The following is a 22,707-nucleotide window of genomic DNA, read 5'->3' as shown; positions in this document are numbered from 1 at the left end:
ACATGAGTTTGAGCAAACTCTGTGAGATAGTGAATGACAGGGAAGCCTGGCATGCTGGTGTTCATGGGGTTGCAAAGACTGGACACAACTTAATGACTAAACATGAAAAGCAGAATGCATATTCATTTGAAGTTAAGCAGAGTTGCCAACCATAGAATAATTTTAGAAGATATATATCACTGTGCTCAAGACTGTAAACAGAGGATTTAGCTATTCTCATCTGAAGAAGTTACCCCTAAAGACAAATATTTCTAGGGCTTGTTTTATATCTCTGTTTCTGAGGCTATAGATAAAGGGGTTCAGCATGGGAGTAACCACTGTATATATGACTGAAGCAATTATGTCTTTGTCATTGGAGTCCCATAATGAGGAGAAAAAGTAAGCACCAGCAAGTGTCCCATAGTACAAAGATACCACAAAGAGGTGGGAGCCACAGGTGGAGAAGGCTTTAAAGAGTCTCTTAGTGGAGGGGACCCTCAGGACGATGGTCCCTATATGACTGTACGAGCCCAAGATGATACTCAGAGGCAAGATGAACAGCATTCCTCCTTCAGTAAAGATGATTAGCTCGTTGATGGAAATATCTGAGCAGCTCATCTTCAGGAGCGAAGGGAGGTCACAGAAGAAGTTGGGGATGGTATTTTCAGCACAGAAGGACAGTTGGACCAAGAGGAGGGTGTGCAACAGTGCATGGATACAACAGAAGAACCAGGACACAGCTACCAATGAGATACACAGCTCCTGCCTCATGACAGTGGTGTAGTGAAGTGGCTGCCATATGGCCACGTACCTGTCATACGCCATCACTGCAAGAAGGAAGTTGTCAAGACAGCCAAAAAGTATGAAAAAATACATCTGGGAAATGCACTCCACATAGGGGATGGATTGTTGCTGAGTATGCATGTTCATCAGCATCTTTGGAACTGTGATAGTGGAAAGGGAAATGTCAGAGAAGGCCAAGTGGCTGAGGAAGAAGTACATGGGGGTGTGAAGGCGAGGGTCCAGCCTGATGAGCAGGACGATGAGCAGGTTGCCCAGCACCGTGGTCAGGTAAATGCCCAGGAACAGGGCAAAGAACACACCCTGCTGCTCTGGCCTGATGGGGAGCCCCAGGAGGAGGAACTCGGACATGCTACTCTGGTTCTCCTTTGTCATGCTCTGCTCATGTCTGTTGGGGATGAAGGAGAGGGGGAAATGTCAGAAGCTTTGATATTGTGATTAAGGCTGCCACACTAAGGTCTCTCTGGCTTCCCTGGTGGCTCAGACAGTAAAGAGTCTGCCTGCAATGCGAGAGACCTGGGTTCAGTCTCCGGGTTGGAAAGATACCCTAGAGAAGGAAATGGCAATCCACTCCAGTATTCTTGCCTGGGAAATCCCATGGATGGAGGAGCCTGGCAGGCTACAGTCCATGGCATTGCAAAGAGTCAGACACAACCAAGCGACTAACACACATACACTAAGGTCTCTAACGTACTCATAGAGAAGAAGAATTTTCTCCTAAATTTCTTTTATCACCTAGTACTATCAGAGCAAGTGACAAATCCTCAATGTTTAATAGATTAATTTGGATGGAGACCAGAGTAAATTCATTCTTTGGTTTTCTTTTTCATTAACCATGTTTCTGGCACTAAGCTTTTGACTAGAAAGTGAAAATTTCTCAGTCAAGTCTGACTCTTTGTGGCCCCATGGACTATACAGTTCATGGAATGCTCCAGGCCAGAATACTGGAGTGGGTAGCTGTTCCCTTCTCCAGGTGATCTTTCTAACCCAGAGATCGAACCCAGGTCTTCCACATTGCAGGTGGATTCTTTATCAGCTGACTCAAGATACAGGAATAAACAGGGTGCACAGGGCCTCTTCTGTCTGGATACTAACCTTCTAAGGAACACCTGCAAAAGGACTGACTAACGTTATGGACCTGAAGCCAGATTCCTCAAGCTGCAATCCTGGCCCCACTGCTTTCTAGTTGTATGACTTGGGATGCTAAATCTCTCTTAGCCTCTTCTTGTGCCTCTGTAATGCTGAGATACCAATATCACACATCACACATTCATAGAGTTAATCAGAGGGTTGTAAATCAATGCATATTAATTTGTTAATTAATTATCTAAGAGCAGAATCCTGCATAAGATACATACAAAATTTTATCAATTACTTTTATGACAGGATAAGTATCCAAAAACCCAGTATCAAATTCAGGGACTTAATAAAACAGTATTATGAGATGATCAGCACAAGGACCAAGAAACTGGGCTAAAATTTGCATCTATCTGAGCTCTCACACTCTTTTTTTTTTTTTTTTTTTTTTTTTATTTATTTTTTTTTTTTACATGGACTCTAATTTTATTTTATTTTTAAACTTTACATAACTGTATTAGATTTGCCAAATATCAAAATGAATCCGTCACAGGTTTACATATGTTCCCCATCCTGAACCCTCCTCCCTCCTCCCTCCCCATTCCATCCCTCTGGGTCGTCCCAGTGCACCAGCCCCAAGCATCCAGTATCGTGCATCGAACCTGGACTGGCAACTCATTTCATACATGATATTTTACATGTTTCAATGCCATTCTCCCAAATCTTCCCACCCTCTCCCTCTCCCACAGAGTCCATAAGACTGTTCTATACATCAGTGTCTCTTTTGCTGTCTCGTACACAGGGTTATTGTTACCATCTTTCTAAATTCCATATATATGCGTTAGTATACTGTATTGGTGTTTTTCTTTCTGGCTTACTTCACTCTGTATAATAGGCTCCAGTTTCATCCACCTCATTAGAACTGATTCAAATGTATTCTTTTTAATGGCTGAGTAATACTCCATTGTGTATATGTACCACAGCTTTCTTATCCATTCGTCTGCTGATGGACATCTAGGTTGCTTCCATGTCCTGGCTATTATAAACAGTGCTGCGATGAACATTGGGGTACTCGTGTCTCTTTCCCTTCTGGTTTTCTCAGTGTGTATGCCCAGCAGTGGGATTGCTGGATCATAAGGCATGTCTATTTCCAGTTTTTTAAGGAATCTCCACACTGTTCTCCATAGTGGCTGTACTAGTTTGCATTCCCACCAACAGTGTAAGAGGGTTCCCTTTTCTCCACACCCTTTCCAGCATTTATTACTTGTAGACTTTTGGATTGCAGCCATTCTGACTGGCGTGAAATGGTACCTCATAGTGGTTTTGATTTGCATTTCTCTGATAATGAGTGATGCTGAGCATCTTTTCATGTGTTTGTCAGCCATCTGTATGTCTTCTTTGGAGAAATGTCTATTTAGTTCTTTGGCCCATTTCTTGATTGGGTCATTTATTTTTCTGGAGTTGAGCTGTAGGAGTTGCTTGTATATTCTGGAGATTAGTTGTTTGTCAGTTGCTTCATTTGCTATTATCTTCTCCCATTCTGAAGGCTGTCTTTTCACCTTGCTAATAGTTTCCTTTGATGTGCAGAAGCTTTTAAGGTTAATTAGGTCCCATTTGTTTATTTTTGCTTTTATTTCCAATATTCTGGGAGGTGGGTCATAGAGGATCCTGCTGTGATGTATGTCAGAGAGTGTTTTGCCTATGTTCTCCTCTAGGAGTTTTATAGTTTCTGGTCTTACGTTTAGATCTTTAATCCATTTTGAGTTTATTTTTGTGTATGGTGTTAGAAAGTGTTCTAGTTTCATTCTTTTACAAGTGGTTGACCAGAGTTCCCAGCACCACTTGTCACGCACATATGGACACCTTATCTTCGACAAAGGAGGCAAAAATATACAATGGATTAAAGACAATCTCACACTCTTAAGGTGAACTTCTGAATTTGGATCCTATTAGTGGAATAAATTCCCTGGGGGAACATATTTTTGTTGTTGTTCAGTCACTCAGTCATGTCCAACTCTTTGCAACCCCATGGACTGCAGTAAATAAAGCTTCCCTGTCCTTCACTATCTCCCAGAGTTTGCTCAAACTCATGTCCATTGAGTCGATGATGCTATCCAAATATCTCATCCTCTGTCGCCCCCTTCTCCTCCTGCCCTCAATCTTTTCCAGCATCAGAGTCTTTTCCAATGAATCTATCTTTTCAACAGGTGGCCAAAATACTGGAGCTTCAGCTTCATTACCAGTCCTTCCAGTGAATATTCAGGGTTGATTTCCTTTAGGATTGACTGGTTTGATCTCCTTGCTGTCCAAGGGACTCTCAAGAGTCTTCTTAGGCATCACAGTTTGAAAGTTCAATTCTTTGGCACTCAGGCTTCTTTATGGGTCAACTCTTACATTCATACATGACTGCTGGAAAAATGATAGCTTTGACTATACATACCTTTGTCAGCAAAGTGATGCCTCTCCTTTTAATACATTGTCTAGGTTCGTCATAGCTTTTCTTCCAAGGAGCAAGTGTCTTTTAATTTCGTGGCTTCAGTCACTGTCCACAGTAATTTTGGAGCCCAAGAAAATAAAGTCATCACTGTTTCCATTGTTTCCCCATCTGTTTGCCATGAAGTGATGGGACCAGATGCCATGATCTTTGTTTTTTGAATGTTGAGTTTTAAGCCAGCTTTTTGTCACTCTCCTCTTTCACTTTCATCAAAAGGCTTTTTAGTTCCTTTTTGCTTTCTGCCATTAGGGTGGTGTCATCTGCCTATCTATGGTTATTGATATTTCTCCTGGCAATCTTGATTCCAGCTTGTGCTTCATCCAGCCTGGCATTTCACATGATGTACTCTGCATAAAGGTTAAATAAGAAGAGTGACAATATACAGCCTTGATATACTCATTTCCCAATTTGGAACCAGTCTGTTGTTCCATGTCTAGTTCTAACTGTTGCTTCACCTGCATACAGGTTTCTCAGGAGGCAGGTAATATGGTCTGGTATTGCCATCTCTCTTAGAATTTTCTACAGCTTGTTGTGATCCACACAGTCAAAGGCTTAAGTGTAAGCAATGAAGGAGCAGTAGATGTTTTTATGGAATTCTCTTGCTTTTTCTATGATCCAACAGATGTTAGCAATTTGATCTCTGGTTCCTCTGCCTTTTCTAAATCCAAATGAACATCTGTAAGTTCTTGGTTCATGTACTGTTGAAGCCTAGCTTTGAGGATTTTAAGCATGACCTTGCAAGCATATGAAATGAGTGCAATTGTACAGTAGTTTGAATATTACTTGGCATTATCCTTCTTTGGGATTGAAATGAAAACTGGCCTTTTCCAGTGCCTTGACCACTGCTGAGTTTTGCAAATTTGTTCACATATTGAGTGCAGCATTTTAACAGCATCATCTTTTAGGATTTGAAATGTTTCAGTCAGAATTCTATCATTTCTGCTAGCTTTGTTCAGAGTGATGCTTCCTAAACCCCACTTGACTTCAACTTCAGGATGTCTGGCTCTAGGTGAATGATCACACCATCATGGTTATCTGCTGGGAGCTGGCAAGAGACATTCCACTCGTGACAAAGGTCATGGGGAAGGAGGCTCGGCATACGCAAAGGCGGATCGAGCCTCAGGAGTCCCCCGGGATATTCTTGAGCATCTACCCCCCAAAACCAGAGTCTGCCTACTTTATTGCTTTGTGCTCTCACCTCTGACTTTACTGGGGGCTGTGCCCCACCACCATCTCGCTCTCTCTGTCAAAGAGTTAACTTACAGCTCCAATTAATAAAGTTCCTGGGCAATTAGGAGTGTTTAAATCCAAACCCCTCAGATGGCTCTCTAACTCGCCTGACAAGTTTATCTGGACACCTACAGCTATGCATACGATTGTTTACTGTCTCCCAGCCTCGAGAGGCATGGGAAGCTTAAGATATTCAAATAGCTTAGAGCCTCTCAGAGAGTTAGAAACTGTCAGAATAAAACTAGTAAAAGATTCATTGATGAGTCAATGCTTGTTGCCAAGTTTTCACATCCCCTGAATTGTATCCTTGAATGTGTATTAATTAATATAGTTGGTATGTAGAAAAAATAAGTAGTGGCCTTGGTGTTAGTAACTTTAGACCCTTAAGGTAATAAATTCTTTCCTTTGTAAACCCATTACACATCCGCCCTATAGGAATGAAATTTTATCTTTGGAAGATGGCACCAAACCTTAAAATAATTACTCTTAGAGAAAATAAGTCTTACGGTTGACAGACCTTTATCAAGAGTCATAAAATGTTAATAGGCCTTCTGGCCAGAAGATGATGTAAATCACCTAAACCATTTGTATACAATTAATTTGCAGGGAAGAAACCCTGGTTTTTGATAAGGATCAAAGACTGCTGACTTTGCATCCCCTATTATCCTCTATGTGTAACTTAGTGCCGGGGTCCGGCCCCAGCTGATCCAGGGTATTCGAAGGAGAGACGGCATAGGCGAGGGTCAGGAAACAACTGCTTAATTAAACATTAGTTAAGGATATAAAGAGTAATAGAATGAGGATAGCTCAGTAGGAAAATTCAGTGGAGAAAAGAGGCTGAGTAGCTTGGTTTACGCGGGAGACCAATAAAACTTCAAGACAAGAAGTTTGCACCACTTACGTAGGCCGCTGGCGTCCTTCCGTTCTCCCAAAGGAGAGGAGACACTGAGGCCTCCCTGGTCGGATCTTAGAAGCCCAGGCATAATTAGCAAGCATGGCGGGTTCTGCGCTCCAGATGGAGACTCAGCCAGAATTTGAGAGAGAGAGTGACATGGGGAGACCAAGTTTCAGTGAACAAGGCCCGCACTTTATTTTCCAAAGTAGTTTTTATACCTTAAGTTGTGCATAGAGGGTAATGGGGGAAGGGGTGGAGTCATGCAAGGACAGCAGTTCCTGGTCCTAATCGAAGCCAGGCTTTCAAACTTATCATATGCAAAAGTTCAGGTGAATTACATCATCTTCTGGCCCGGAGGCCTGTTAACATTTTAAGAAACTTATCTTTCTCTAAAGGTGATTATTCCAAAGTCAGGCACCAGCCTCCAAAAAAGCATTGGACAAAGCTGCATTCCTATAGGGCAAAGGTGAGGTGGGCTCAATCAAGAAAAGAATTAACTCAAGGGTCCAAGGTTACAAACATTGAGGCTACTACTTACATTTCTATACACCCATTATATCAATCAATACACTGCCAAGGACACAGTAGGTAAGGAGTATGGAGACTTAGCAGCAAACATTGGCCCAATAAGTGAAAAACCCTTCACCAATACAATTTCTAATCAATCTTTTAACTACTCAAAGGAGTCTGTGTTTAGACAGTTTAGAACATCTCCTGCCTCTCACAGTTGGGAGGCTCTGAACAATCACATGTGGCCGGAAAAACCTATTCAGGCAGGCTAGAGGATTTCCAAAGGAGTTTGTAGGTTAAACACTGTCACACCCAGGAATTATTAACTGGAGCTGTAAGCTAACTCTTTTTTCAGAGAGAGGTAGTGGGGGACAGCCCCCCGTAAAGTCAGAGGTGTAGGTGAAAGCACAAAGCAGAAAGTAGGCAGAATCTGGTTTTGGGGGTAGATGCTCAAGAATTTCCAGGGGGACTCCTGAGGCTCGATCGCGCCTTTGCGTATGCTGAGCCTCCTTCCTCATGATCTTTGCCATGGGCGGAGCTCCTGCTCCCAGCAGTGATAGAATTCTAGTTGAGCAATTCCAGATCCTGAAAGATGATGCTATGCAAAGTGCTGCACTCAATATGCAATATGCACTCAATATGCAATATGCCGGCTCCCGGCAACTTAGGGTATAAAAGCCCCTGTTGAAAATAAAACTACAGGTCTTGCTCACCAATGCTTGGTCTCCCCATGTCATTCTTCCCCTCAATTTTCAGCTGAGTCTCCATCTGGAGCATGGATATCCTCTGCGACCATTTATTTGCCTGGGCTTCTAAGACCCACTCAAGAAGGTGTCTAAGGTGGGGCACCTCCCACTATTCGAGAGGGCGCCTGCGGCCTCCATGGTCAGAGCTAGCCTGGTGTCATGGGTTATATTGATTTTCCACGTAAACCAAGCTACTCAGCTTCTTTTCTCCACTGAATTTTCCTACTGAGCTATCCTCATTCTATTACTCTTTATATCTCTGAATAAATAAATAAATAGATAGGTCGCCTACGCTGTCTCCCCTTCGAATCCCCTGGATCAGCCGGGGCTGGACCTCGGTAGTTATCTGGGTCATTAAGACATTTTTTGTACAGTTCTTCTGTGTATTCTTTCCATCTCTTCTTAATACCTTCTGCTTCTGTTTGGTCTATACTGTTTCTGTTATTTATTGAGCCCATCTTTGCCTGAAATGTTCCCTTTGTATCATTAATTGTCTTGTTTATCTTCTCGTCAAGAAATAAACCATCCTGCTGTACATGTATCTCCAAAGATTTCTGGTGCTTCATGTTGACTCAAATCTGGGTTCATAGGTAGGAAGACACCTGAGATCTGGGATCTGAGAGCTAGGAGATACTGAAGGATTGGAAGGGTCTATTAGAATTTAGTTGCCTGATTGACCATTCATGATTCCCCAATATTGATCTTCACACTGGATAATTATTGACATTTAATGAACACTATGTCAGACTAATACATTTTTTGATAATAGCTTCACTAGTTTTTTTCAACAGTCCTAAGAGGTAGGTGTTATTAAATATCATTGTCAACATACTCAGAAAGAGTAGTAAGCTAGCATGTTCATACAGAGCTTCTATAGTCACAATCTTTCTTGTGTGTTTTTTTTTCTAATTTATTGGAACATCTATTCCTAGGACTCTACTATTTCTCTGTCTCTCTTTAGTTAGAGAAAATAGTCAGGACATTAAGATGTGTTATTTCAAGATCTGATGGAGTCTTCTACTCAGATAGTTATCTGAGTAGATAGTTATGTCAACACTCATATTCCTGCAGTCCTTTAGTCTGTAAATGGCTTTTATTTGCCTTCAATTTTGTTCAGTCCATCAGTGTTTACTTATATCTGGAAAGTAGAGAAAACTTTCTTGCCTTGAAAAATCTCATAAACAGAGGAGCCTGGTGGGCTACAGTCCATGGGATTGCAAACAGTCAGACATGACTGAGCACAATTGTACACACGCACATGCGCACACACACAGAGAAATACTCAAATTATTAATAGGTGAATACAGTCAGGATGTGAGTCAGCAAAACTCAAAAACAAAATGCACATGTACAACCAGCTACACACAAAGAACTCTCAAGCATCCTCTACACAGATACTGTAGTCCAAGAGGTTATTATGAGCCATGCAGAAGGTATTAAACATAGCACACAAGCAAAGAATGCAAGTCAAATGAGCACACACTGATAGAAAATTTCCAGCTTCTCTGGAAATCCAGTTACACAAACACACATAGTTATACAACAGAACACACACACAAACACATTCAATGTCCCTCATGGTCACAGATGCACACATTTACACACAGACACACATGCACGACTGTGGAGATTTCTGGGCTCCTCCTGAGCTATAACAGTGCTATGAGTTCAGATACCTTCCACTTCTTTCTGTTACCTGAATCCTCACTTTCTGCCCAAAAGACCCTGCATCCAAAGAAAAAGAGCAAACCTTGGTGGCCCGAGGACCTTTACAGGCTCTAATGTCTGTTCAGCAGCCTCAAAACAACAGGCAAGAAGGTCTCCTTTGACTCGTTAGAAAGAAACCCCAGAGAGAAATAGCCCCCAGTCCCTGACTAGAGAAGCAGTTAACTGGGGGTTAATTGCCCAGCTTCCTCCTGGCCCCTCAGGAGGGAGTATACTTGGAGTGCAGAGGGGCTGAGCTATACCTGGAGCCACAGGAGGAATTGTCCCTAAAGTCAGTGGTACCTTGTCAAGACTCAGCTGGGAGGCAGAGGTTCCCCCATTCCCTGTGGCCTCTGCATCGTGAGTTCAGCTTCTCTCTACTGATGTATGCTACACACAGTCCTTACAATCTCAGCAAGCTTCTTTCTGCAGGCTTCCTAACATCCACACAGGCTTCTGTTAGAACACAAAGTCCCTTAAAGTGTACAGGTCTTCTCACTCTTCTGTGAGGTTCTCTAGGGTATGGTCTGTGCCTTGTTAAGGAGTAGGGGAACTGAATCTATAACTTTGAAAAAGAATCAGGGCTCTCCCCCTAGTAAGAGAGCATGACTGAGCAAGTTATCAGAGAGCTCAGATTCAGTTTCTTCAAAGTAGAAATAATAATCGTTTCCTTCATGTCAATTTGAAGGATGCATAAGTGAGTTTTATTGAAAGCTTGACAAATGTTAAGGTTTATTGTCAATGTCTTTATCACTGAGTCTGTGCATACTAGGTCGTTTTAGTCGTGTCCAATTATTTGCGAGTCTATGGACTGTAGCCCACCAGTCTCCTTTGTCCATGGTATTCTCAAAGCAAGAATATTGGAGCAGGTTGCATGCCCTCCTGCAGGGGATCTTCCCCACCCAGGGATCCAACCCATGTTTCTTAAGTCTTCTACATTGGCAGGCAGGTTCTTTATCACTATTGCCACCTGTGAACCCCATTTTTGTCACTAGGGATCACCTATGGCTCACAATAGACACCTGGTCATCACTGGACTGGAGAAATGAATGGCAACCCAAACCAGTATTCTTGCCTGGAGAATCCCATGGACAGAAGAGCCTGGGAGACTACAGTCCATGGGGTAGCAATGAGTCCAGGACAAGACTGAGCGCCTGATACACACACACACACACACACACACACACACACACACAATCACTGAATGAATTCATCTTTTAATTCATGTGCTTAAATAATCATTAAGGCTCTCATAAAAGTAAACACTAATGTATGCTCTGGAGACATAACAGTGAATAATATCAACAGATATCCCTTTTGTGAAATACACACCCAAGTAGGAGTGGTGCAGAAAAAAAATTATTAATGCAAAATGAGTAGCAGATGAATAGTCAAAAGTGCTGGGGCATGATAAAAATCAGGCACAGAGTTAGGGAGAATAAAGAAGTTCAGAAAAGACCTAGTGTTACAGGGTTATTTTTCACAGAAACCCAGATATCCCTTCAATCAAGTGGCTCCAGATTTGTAAACTCGTTTACACCATTGCACGCCTACTAGAATGGCTAAAATGGAAATGGCTAAATGGAAAGGACCACTGCTATCAAGTATCACTGAAGGTATGACAGAATTGTAACTCTCATACACTGCTCATGGGAGTATGAAACAGTTTGAAATTTTCTTTAAAAGCTAAACATATACCAAAATAGATAACTAATAAGGACCTACTGCATAGCACAGAGAACTCTACTCCATACTCTGTAATGGCCTATATGGAAAAGAATCTAAAGCAGTGGATATACGTATAACTGATTCACTTTGTTATACAGCAGGACCTAATATGGCATTGTAAATCAACTATACTCCAATAAAAATTAAAAAAACAAAAGTAGTGAAGTGGGGAAAAAAGTTAAAATATACAGTAAGTTCCTTACATATGAACAAGTTCTGTTCTGAGAGTGCGTTTGTTAGTTCAATTTGCTCACAAGTCCAACAGAGTTAGCTTAGGTACCCAACTATCACAATCAGCTGTAGAGTACAATACTATAATAGGTTTATAATACTTTTCACACAAATAATACATAAAAGAGAAATGAACACAAAAAAGCAAAGAAAACATTTTTAATCTTCTAGAACAGTACCTTGAAAAGGACAATACTACAAATAACAACTTGCACAAAGGGACACATTTGCATCTTTGGAAGTTTGCAATTGAGGTTATTGTACCTAGCATGGGACTAGGTATTTGTCCAGAGAAAAAGAATGTATACATCTATACATAGATTTATACAAGAATGTTCATAACAACTTTATTTAATAGCCAAAACTGGAAATAGCCCATATATCCATCAAAAAAGCTGTGGTATATCCATGTAATGGAATGCTATTTACCAATTTTTATAAATGAACTGTTGATATACAGTACCACATGAATGAATCTCAAAATACACTGAGGGAAAGAAGGCAGCAAGAAATACATACAAACTGTATGATTCCACTTAAATTAATTTTGGTTTCTTTTTCCTTTAAGTCACTCAGACATGTCCTACTCTTTGTGACCCCATGGACTATACTGTCCATAGAATTCTCCAGGTCAGAATACTGGAGTGGATAGCCTTTCCTTTCTCTAGGGGATCTTCCCAAGCCAGGGATCGAATCCAGGTCTCCTGCATTGCAGGCTTATTTTTTACCAGGTTAGTCACAAGGGAAGCCCAAGAATACTGGAATGGATAGTCTATCCCTGCTCCAGCAGATCTTCCCAACCCAGGAATTGAACCAGGGTCTCCTGCATTGCAGGCAGATTCTCTACCAACTGAGCTATCAGGGAAGCCCAGAAGATGTAAACTAATCCATGTGACAGAAAAAGATCAGTGTTTCCCCTGAGGACAGATGAGACAAGCAGAGAGAAAAGTAGGGTAGGTGCCAGGAGAATTCATGATCTTCATGGTCTGCAGCGATAGTTTTAAAACTAGTCAAATAGTGTACATTAGATATACAAAGTTTATTGTTTATCACTTACACCCCCTCCTCAAATCTGGGTGTTTTTAAAGAAACAATAAAAAAAAAATGTGTGACCCTGTTATTTCTCTATTGAATCACTTTTTATAAGGGTTCCCAAATCCTCAGACTGAAAACCAGAAAGTTTACTATAATGGTTAATTTTATGTGTCAACTTGGCTAGGCTGCAGGACCCGGATATTTGGTCAAATACAACTCTAGATGTTTCCATGAAGCTATTTTTTGGATGAGATTAACACTTCAATGCTCAGACACTGATAGCGCAGATTGTCCTCCATAATGTAGGTGGATCTCATCCAATTAGCTGATGGCCTTAAGAGAAAAACTGACCCCCTCCCCTCCCGCCAAAAAAAGAGGCAAATCTATTCTCAGACTACTTTCAGACTCAAACTATAACTTTTCCATGGGTTTCCAGGCTGCCAACCGACCCTGCAAACTTTGGACTTGCTAGTGTCTACAATTACATGAAAGTGAAAGTGAAGTTGTGTCCGACTCTTTACGACCCCATGGACTATAGTCTACCAGGCTCCTCCCTCCATGGGATTCTCCAGGCAAGAGTACTGGAGTGGGTTGCCATTTCCTTCTCCAGGGGATCTTCCTGACCCAGGGATCGAACCCAGGTCTCCCGCATATCAGGCAGACGCTTTAACCTCTGAGCCAATTCCATGAACCAATTCCAATAACACTCTTTCTACACACACACACACACACACACACACACACACACCATTTGTTCTATTTCCCTAGTGAACCTTGACTAATACACTTGCTATAACCTTAAGTGCCCTACAAATCTAACCCTCTGATATCTCTAAGCTTATTGCCTATCATCTCTACCCAATTCAGCCATGTCCTGCTGTACAGGTCCCTTAACGTCCCTGAAACAGGCCAGGCACCCTCTCACCTCAGAGTATTTATAGGTGCTGATGTCCATGCTTGGAATACTTTTACCCAGATACCCACATGGCTGGCTTACCTGTCCTCACTAATCTCTTGTTTGCTTGTTACCTTTCCAAGAAGCTCTACTTCCTGGACCATACAATGTTAAATTATGAACCCCATCCCCAGCATGCTTGCCTTCCCTTTTTATGCCTCCATTATTACAGAAGTTTTTGCCTACAAGCAAAACTTAGGATTTATTTCAGATGCAAAAACCACCTTCCATACAGCTCACATTCTAGTAAAGATGCAATAACAGTTAAAAAATAAGTAAAGCTTATGGTGTGTTAATTGAAAACTGCTGTGGAAAAAAAAAGGAGTGTGACGAGCAGAATCAGGAATGCTGGAATAAAAAGTCTAAAAGGGGATCAATTTTTTTAACCTGTATCCCCAGAAAGTAGAAAATTGTCTGGTATATAGGGCCATGCAGTAAATATTTTTGTGTGCAAAAATTGTAAATTTGTGCATTTAATTTTTTCCTATTAGAAGTGAGACCTCTGTTTGGGAAAAAGACAACACTCATTTTCCCAGACTAAAATTAATCAGACAGCTGAAGGCTGTTCTCAACACAAAAATCCAATTTGGAGGGAAAAATTATAGTCTTCCTAGAATGGGGAAATTTGGTATTTTGATTGACTACTCTGTGGTTCCCTATTGTCAGAAGCACAGTAAAATTAAAGTTTACTTCAGTTTTAGCAAACCATCAAAAGTACTTTATAACTAGATACTGCATTGAGAAGGTAAGCATTCTGGACTTTACTAAAACTGAACGTGAGAAACTTAATATTTGTAGCTCCGGAAAACACTAGACAAGAAAGAAGAAATATGAAGTTGGTTTATATCTCATTTAATTCAACAGATAGAAACTGCAGATTATAAAGAAAAGTTACATCACCTATTACTAAGGACGGTTCTTTAACCTAGCAAAAGAATATTACACAAAACTTAAAGTGGTTCTACTTGGGATTCCAAATGTTCACCATAGAAAAGTAAAGTGCTATAACATATTTGAGAATCCTGACCATCTACCACCTCCAGATCAGAAACTCAGGATACGAAAATGTATTGCTTGGTCCAAAATATAATTGTGTTTCATGCCTCTTTTAGTTTAGTTTAGTTCAGTCGCTCAGTCGTGTCTGACTCTTTGCAACCCCATGAATTACAGCACGCCAGGCCTCCCTGTCTATCACCAACTCCCGGAGTTCACTTAGACTTACATCCATCGAGTCAGTGATGCCATCCAGCCATCTCATCCTCTGTCGTCCCCTTCTCCTCCTACCCCCAATCCCTCCAAGCTTCAGAGTTTTTTCCAGTGAATCAACTCTTGGCATGAGGTGGCCAAAGTATTGGAGTTTCAGCTTTAGCATCATTCCTTCCAAAGAAATCCCAGGGCTGATCTCCTTCAGAATGGACTGGTTGGATCTCCTTGCAGTCCAAGGGACTCTCAAGAGTCTTCTCCAACACCACAGTTCAAAAGCATCAATTCTTCGGTGCTCAGCCTTCTTCACAGTCCAACTCTTACATCCATACATGACTACTGGAAAAACCATCGCCTTGACTAGACGAACCCTTGTTGGCAAAGTAATGTCTCTGCTTTTGAATATGCTATCTAGATTGGTCATAACTTTCCTTCCAAGGAGCAAGCGTCTTTTAATTTCATGGCTGCAGTCACCATCTGCAGTGATTTTGGAGCCCAAAAAAACAAAGTCTGACACTGTTTCCACTGTTTCCCCATCTATTTCCCATGAAGTGATGGGACCAGATGCCATGATCTTCATTTTCTGAATGTTGAGCTTTAAGCCAACTTTTTCACTCTCCTCTTTCACTTTCATCAAGAGGCTTTTTAGTTTCTCTTCACTTTGTGCCATAAGAGTGGTGTCACCTGCATATCTGAGGTTACTGATATTTCTCCCAGCAATCTTGATTCCAGCTTTTGCTTCTTCCAGTCCAGTGTTTCTCATGATGTACTCTGCATAGAAGTTAAATAAGCAGGGTGACAGTATACAGCCTTGACATACTCCTTTTCCTATTTGGAACCAGTCTGTTGTTCCATGTCCACTTCTAACTGTTGCTTCCTGACCTGCATATAGGTTTCTCAAGTGGCAGTTCAGGTGGTCTGGTATTCCCATCTCTTGAAGAATTTTCCACAGTTTCTTGTGATCCACACAGTCAAAGGTTTTGGCATAGTCAATAAAGCAGAAATAGATGTTTTTCTGGAACTCTCTTGCTTTTTTGATGATCCAGTGGATGTTGGCAATTTGATCTCTGGTTCCTCTTCCTTTTCTAAAACCAGCTTGAACATCTGGAAGTTCACAGTTCACATATCATCCCTCTAATCTTAGCCTAAAACAAACCTGGTTTCATTGTTAAAACAGAAGTATAAAATGTCAGCATCATGTTTTCCTTTTGAGAGTGATGGTTGGTGTGTGTTGATATCTTAAGTCTTTTTTAATGAAGATAAAACAACAGTGCAGCATATTCAGAACAATAAGTCACATATGTAACTAATAAGGAGTTGGGGGCTTTGAAGACTGCAAGTTGCATGTGTGTTGTAGGCAATGCCATATTGAGGATTATGGAAGAATAAATGGGCAATAGATATGACTAAAGTGAAAGGAATTCACCCAATAACATTGTGACCACTTAGAGGACAGTTGGGAAGATGCTAGAGACATGTGTGGTCAACACACAACTTTTCAAGAGGGTATATCTGACAAGGTCAGTGGGTGAAATAAGAACATGGTCAGGTGATTCTCACTGGATGAGAAAGTTATTGCTTCTGAAAAGAATTCCCAGAGCCAATTTCATATCTCTGTTCCTTAGGCTATAGATGAAGGGGTTCAGCATGGGGGTCACCACTGTGTACATCAGTGAGGCAATCATGTCTGTGTCATTGGACTTGCCTGATGAGGTGGAAAAGTACAGTGCCATAATGGTTCCATAGAATAGAGACACCACAGAGAGGTGGGAGCCACAGGTGGACAGGGCTTTGCAGATCCCCTTGGTAGAAGGGACCCTCAGGATGGAAGCCCCAGTGAGACCATAAGAGACCAGGACGCCACTCAGTGGAAGAATGACAACTGCAGTCCCTGCAGTGAATATGACCAGCTCATTGACAGAGGCGTCTGAGCAGGAGAGCTTGAGCAGGGCAGCAAGGTCACAGAAGACATGTGGGATGATGCTGTCCACACAGAAGGACAGCTGAGCCAGGAGGATGGTGTGGGACAGGGCAACGACACAAGAGAGGAGCCAGGATCCAGCCAGCAGGAACATGCACAGCCCCTCCCTCATGATGGTGGTGTAGTGGAGAGGGTGACAGATGGCCATGCACCTGTCATAAGCCATCACTCCAAGAAGAAGGCTATCAATGCAGCCAAAAAGTAGGACAAAATACATCTGTGCTATGCAGCCTGCATAGGGGATGGATTGATCCTGGGTTTGCGTGTTTATCAGCATCTTAGGGACGGTGACAGATGAGAAGGAGACGTCAGTGAGGGCCAAGTGGCTGAGGAAGAAGTACATGGGGGTGTGGAGGTGAGCGTCCAGCCTGATGAGCAGGAGGATGAGCAGGTTGCCCAGCACCGTGGTCAGGTACACGCCCAGGAACAGGGTGAAGAACATGCCCTGCTGCTCTGGCCGGATGGGGAGCCCCAGGAGGAGGAACTCAGACACGTGGCTCTGATTCTCGGGCCTCATGCTCTTCTTATCTCTGCTGGAAATGAATGAAAGTAGGAAATGTCAGGAACTTAGACAAACTGAGCATAGCAATAACCATACATTACCAATTTCTCCCAGTGGCTGGGTCAATATACAGACAAATCTCACTGTATTTTGCTCACCCATTGAGGCTCATTCAGTCTGGGGAGAACAATGAAAATGTGATCTATCTGAACACTGACACATTCACTTGGAGACATCAGTCAAACATCAATAAAGCAAACATCAATCAAACTCTTCAATGGAAATCAGGAGAGCTTATTTTTTTAACATAGTGGAGACACAGTGAGAGACATTAGGAGAATAATAAATAAGACACAGTCTCTTCTATAACTTTATAGCCAAACTGCTGTTTATGTGTTTGTGTCTGTCTTGCACACAAATGCATACCACACACACATACATATTATAGCAGTTCCTCAGAAACTTAAAACATAGAATATGATCCAGAAACTTCACTTCTAATAATATATCCAAAAGAATTGAAAGCAGAGGCCAAAGAGATATTAATACACATATGCATAAAACAGCATTACTCACAGTAGCTGAAAGATGGAAACAATCTGTGTTCATTGACAAATGAATGGATAAACAAAATGTGGCCTTTACATACAATGGAATATTATTCAGCCTTAAAAAGGAAAGAAATCCTGACACATGCTACAACAAGACGTTGACGACGTTATGCTAAATCAGCCAGTCACAAAAGTGTAAATACTATATGATTCCACTTATATGAGACCTTAGAATAGTCATATTCATAGAGACAAAAAGTAGAATGGTGGTTGGTGGTTGCCAGGGACTTGTGTGGGAGAGAAAAGTGAGGAATTATTATTCAGTGGAAACAGAGATTCAGTTTAGAAAGTTAAAAAAGTTCTAGAGGTGGATGGTGGTGATGATTGTACAACAAGGTGAATGTACTTAATGTCACTGAACTGTGCACTTAAAAACCATTGAAATGGTAATTTTTATGTTATATATATGTTTACCACAATAAAAAATGTCTATGTTCAAAAATATGCCACAAGGGATAGTAAAGCATTGACTAAAGAGAAGCAGTCAAAGGAGAGTGACCCCAAAACTAAATAAATCCATTAATTATTTAGGCAGGATGAATGACCAAGATCCCAGGTCAGGAACTAATGATAACAAAGATATGAGGAGGCCATCAAGAAAGAACCATGGTCCCTGAAGATGAACACATCCACAGCACTTGACTCACTGCAATTTTAATAAATTTGCCAATATATGCTAATAACCGCCATCATAAATCTGCCTGCCAATGCAGGAGACAGAGGAGATGCCAGTTCAATCCCTGGGTCAGGAAGATCCGCTGGAGGAGAAAAAGGCAACCCACTCCAGTATTCTTGCCTGGAGAATCCCATGGACAGAGGAGTCTGGGGGGTTACAGTCCATGGGGTCACAAAGAGTTGGACATGACCGAGCAAATGAGCGCACTCACACACAATTGCCTTCATATGTACCACTGTCTCTCTCTTCCCTTCCATCTCCAGTGTTTTTAAATGCTTGAGTGAGCTCTGCACATACAACCAAAGTGAGTGACATGAGAATTTGCTCAATGTGTGGCCAGAGAGCCATGACATTACACATGCTATAGGACCTAGAAGTTGTATCAGAATTCACAGTCTTCGGGTTAACTAGACAAGATTCCAGAATTTACTCCACCATGTTCCCCAAAGTGGAAATATGGAAATAATTATATGTCGATGAAGAAAACTTGGGGCCCTGGAGAAGTTTGATATCTTCAAGCCACCAGGACGAACTGCCACAAACTTAGCATAAACAGGACTTTGTTTAGAGCTGCCTGTTTACATCCTGAAGCAAGAGAAGAGTCAGGCTGTAAGACTATCTCCCCAGGTCAAATGCAAACACGTTTCTAAGTCACTCACTTAGCCTGTTCTGCTGTACACCCATTCAAGGAGAGAATTAGATTGTGAGGGTGCTGTACACAAAAACAGACACACAGAGTAACAAAGTGCTTCTTTTTGACGATCTCTGACTTATCTTAGACAAAAGTGTAGAGCTTTTTATGGATTCAGACCAACTTACACACAGCTTTAAAATGAAATACTTTGTCATTACACAACTTGAAAATCATGAAAACAAAACCCTTCTACACTGTTGGTGTGGATGTAAGTGGTACGGCTGCTATGGAAAACAATATGGAGTGTCCCAAAAAACATTAAAAACAGGACTACCATATGATCCAGCGATCCCACCTCTGAGTATATACCAGAAAGAATAGAAATCAGGATCTCAAAGTTATTTCTACATTCCCATGTGTATTGCAGTACTATTCATGATAGTTAAGTTATGGAAACAACCCAAATGTCCATTGATAGGTGAATGGATAAAGAAAATATGGCATAGACATACAATGTAATATTATTTTGCCCTTAAAAAAGGAAATTCTGACATTTTTTACAATGGGGATGAACCTGGAAAACATTATGTTAAGTGGAATAAGCCAGTCTTACAAGGAAAATTATTGCATGATTTCAGGTTAAGAAATTCATTGAAGCAGAGAATAAGTGGAGATTATCAAGCACTGGAGAGGAAAAGAGGGGGAAATGTAGTGTTGTTATTCAATTGATATCAAGTCTCATTTATGCAAAATGAATTAGTTCTAGAGTCCTGCTAGAACTTTGTGGCCACAAAGTGGTAATGAAAACTGTTAAGTTTTCTACCACAAAAAAGGGACATGAGGAAATTTGTAGAGGAGATAGACATGTCAATTACTTGATTGTGGTGATGACTTCACATGTGTGTGTATATGTCCAGACTCCTCAGATTGTATGCATTCAATATGTATAGTATTGTATAACCATCACACCAAAAAATCTGTTGTAAACAAACATGCTAAGACTACATCCAGGCAGCTCACAAATCAAACACACACACAGAGAAACTCCACTACACACACTGAATCACATATAGTCAAACCCAACACACAAATAGGAGAAAGCAATGGCAATCCACTCCAGTGTTCTTGCCTGGAGAATCCCAGGGACAGGGGAGCCTGGTGGGCTGCTGTCTATGGGGTTGCACAGAGTTGGACACGACTGAAGCGACTTAGCAGCAGCAGCAGCAACACACAAATAACTTACACACACCCACACAAGCACACACCCATGCAGTGCAGGAGAATCCCAGCCCTTCATGGTCTGTTATCAGCCCATTATAGGACTTTCTACGATAGTGGAAATATTCTACATCTGCTTTGTCCAATACAGTAGCACTAACCTCATGTGACTACCAGAGACTTGAAATAAGGCTAGTACAAGTAAAGAACCAAGTTTTTAATTTTAGGTAATTTTAATTTATTTTAATTTTATGGCCACCTGTGGCTGGTAGCACCATTTAGTCAGTGTGTGAACCAGTGAACACATGGTTGTACCAGCAATGTAAACATACCTTGTCTCTCTCTTTCTCCTAGTCTTCACATCAATGCACATATCTAGGAAAAGAGATGCTTCCCCACCTTGCTCAGATTGATGTTGATGCTTGCTGGTTCAGGCTGCTACCTAAATACCCATCTCTTGTACCTCCATGACCTAAGGATCTTTAGCACCTTCCATGCCTGACTACAAGAACTAAAACAATGAGCAGGAAGATTCACTTTTATCAATAGGAGTAAGGCCCCAAGGACTCAGCCCCAAGCTTCTTGTTAGAAAAGAATCCAACTGAGCTAATTGGCAAATTTCTTGCTTTTTTCTTGAGATGGATCCTTGCAGAGACCAAAGGGTTGAGCCACAGGAGTCCTGGGAGAAGGTGTCCCTAATGTTACTGACATGTTAGTGACCCCTCTGCCTGCTCATGAGGATGAGGAGAGGAGAATGCCCTTGACCTTTGAAGAACTCAGCAATGGACTCTGCCTCCCCATATATCACAGTAAGGTCCAGAGAGAGCAGTATTAGCCCCTGAGATCCCCACACCACTGAATGTGTGGGATGGGAACCGATCAATTTCAGTCTGTTTAGACATATTAAAACCCACGAGCTCAACTTGATTTATGTCCAGTTCTATCTTGATACCATAAAGTTCTTTCCAGCCTCTCCTTTTCCATGTACATGGCATCTTTCCCCAACTGATGAATTACTCCCTTTTCTAGAATATGTTTATTTATTTGCTAAATCTTCTAATACAAGTAATGTCACTTGAACTCAAACCACTGTTAATAACAGACTAATTTCAGCTCAAACCTTGCTTAATTTTTTATTTACAGTGAGAGTAGTTTATAGACAAAATTCTGTGTTTAATAATTACTTGATTATTTTATTCCCTCCCCTTAGTCCGATTATGGTATTAATTTGAAACATAGTTAGGCGCATTTTTTGTCTCCTACTTTGCTTTATTCTCCATCATCTTCTATTTATTCTTAGTAGGTAAATGGCAACATCATCAAACTATACAAATAAATATACTATCCGTCCATCTTTTCCTATCCCATACCCACCCACCTCCTGTAGGTAAACAGTTTCATTAGCTTCTGATTTATTCTTTGTGTGCTTCTCCTAGCTCAGTGGGAAGTTACATGTATATGTTATTTTCCCTTTACTTTTACACAATAAGTAGCATGCTATAGATGCTGTCTTACATATTTATTTTTTCATTAAATAATATAGCTTGGAAATCCTTCTACATTGATTCATAGATATCTTTGTCATTGTTTTTTCATAGCTTTAAAGGGCTCAATTGCATTATGTTCCACAAAGTTTTCTTTTGAAGCCCTAGAATAAGATAGCAGTGATAAATGTACCAAATGTCATCTAACTGTATACCTCAAATGGTTAAAATGGTAAATTTTGGGTTGTATGCATTATACTACAATAAAAGATTTTTTAAAGAAAAAGCAAGACATAGTCTCTACATAAAGTACAGAAAAGAATTATAAATTAATAATGATATATGATTAATAGGTTAGCAGAGGGGAAATGGAATAATAAAATATATATTTAATTAATCAAAAGGGAGAAGGAGAAAAGACAATAAATATGAAATCAGATATCTCAACTAGAAGACATGTAGAAATGCAGGGATTTCCTTGGTGGTCTGTCGGTTAGGATTCTATGCCACCAATGTGGGGAGCATAGATCTGATGATCCCTGGTTAGGGAACTAGGATCCTGCATGCCACATAGTGCAGCCAAAAAAACAAATAGAAGAAAACATATAGAAATATGAAAAATATAACTTCAAGTACATTCTGATTAGATTAGATTAGATGTTAAGAGAGAAATTCTCCAGAAATGATTGTCAATCTATATAAAAGAGCAAACCCCAATTTCACACTGTTAACAACTGACACTTTACAGATAGAAGAACATAACAAAGTTTAAAGTGATGGAAAAAGTACCATGTAAACACTAACAAAAAGAAAGCTAGTACATCTATACTAACATCAGAAGAAGTAAATGAGACGTTAAGTTAGGAGCCATTGCTAAATAGAAATGTATCTTAATTATAAATGTAGTGGTATACTGTTAAATGAATAAAAATGGCTCTCTATTGTAGGGGAGACTTGCTTTGTAGCATTTGCCAATTTCCACAGTGTAATTATCCCCATTATGGCTGATTTCA

The 22,707-nt window shown here is 40.8% G+C and overlaps 1 protein-coding gene across 1 annotated transcript; it reads right to left on the bottom strand.

Moving 5' to 3' along the window:
- Positions 1-216: 216 nt before the first annotated feature.
- On the bottom strand, positions 217-17,086 carry LOC129623514 (olfactory receptor 1J4-like). Its single transcript, XM_055541061.1, has 2 exons — positions 16,590-17,086; positions 217-1,156 (listed from the first exon to the last, which is right to left on the bottom strand). The coding sequence occupies exons 1-2, from the start codon at positions 17,084-17,086 to the stop codon at positions 217-219; spliced, it is 1,437 nt and encodes a 478-aa protein (XP_055397036.1).
- Between the last annotated feature and the right edge of the window lie 5,621 nt (positions 17,087-22,707).

Source organism: Bubalus kerabau, chromosome 11, assembly GCF_029407905.1.
Source record: "Bubalus kerabau isolate K-KA32 ecotype Philippines breed swamp buffalo chromosome 11, PCC_UOA_SB_1v2, whole genome shotgun sequence".
NCBI lineage: Eukaryota > Metazoa > Chordata > Mammalia > Artiodactyla > Bovidae > Bubalus > Bubalus kerabau.
This window is presented reverse-complemented; position numbering and strand designations above follow the sequence as displayed.

Bases quoted from the DNA above. Each gene is read 5' to 3' on its own strand.
- LOC129623514 (XM_055541061.1), bottom strand. From the start codon at position 17,086: ATGAGGCCCGAGAATCAGAGCCACGTGTCTGAGTTCCTCCTCCTGGGG. The intron at 1,157-16,589 runs GTCCTTCTGTGT...ACATGAGCAGAG, and splicing joins ACCATCCTCCTGGCTCAGCT to CATGACAAAGGAGAACCAGA.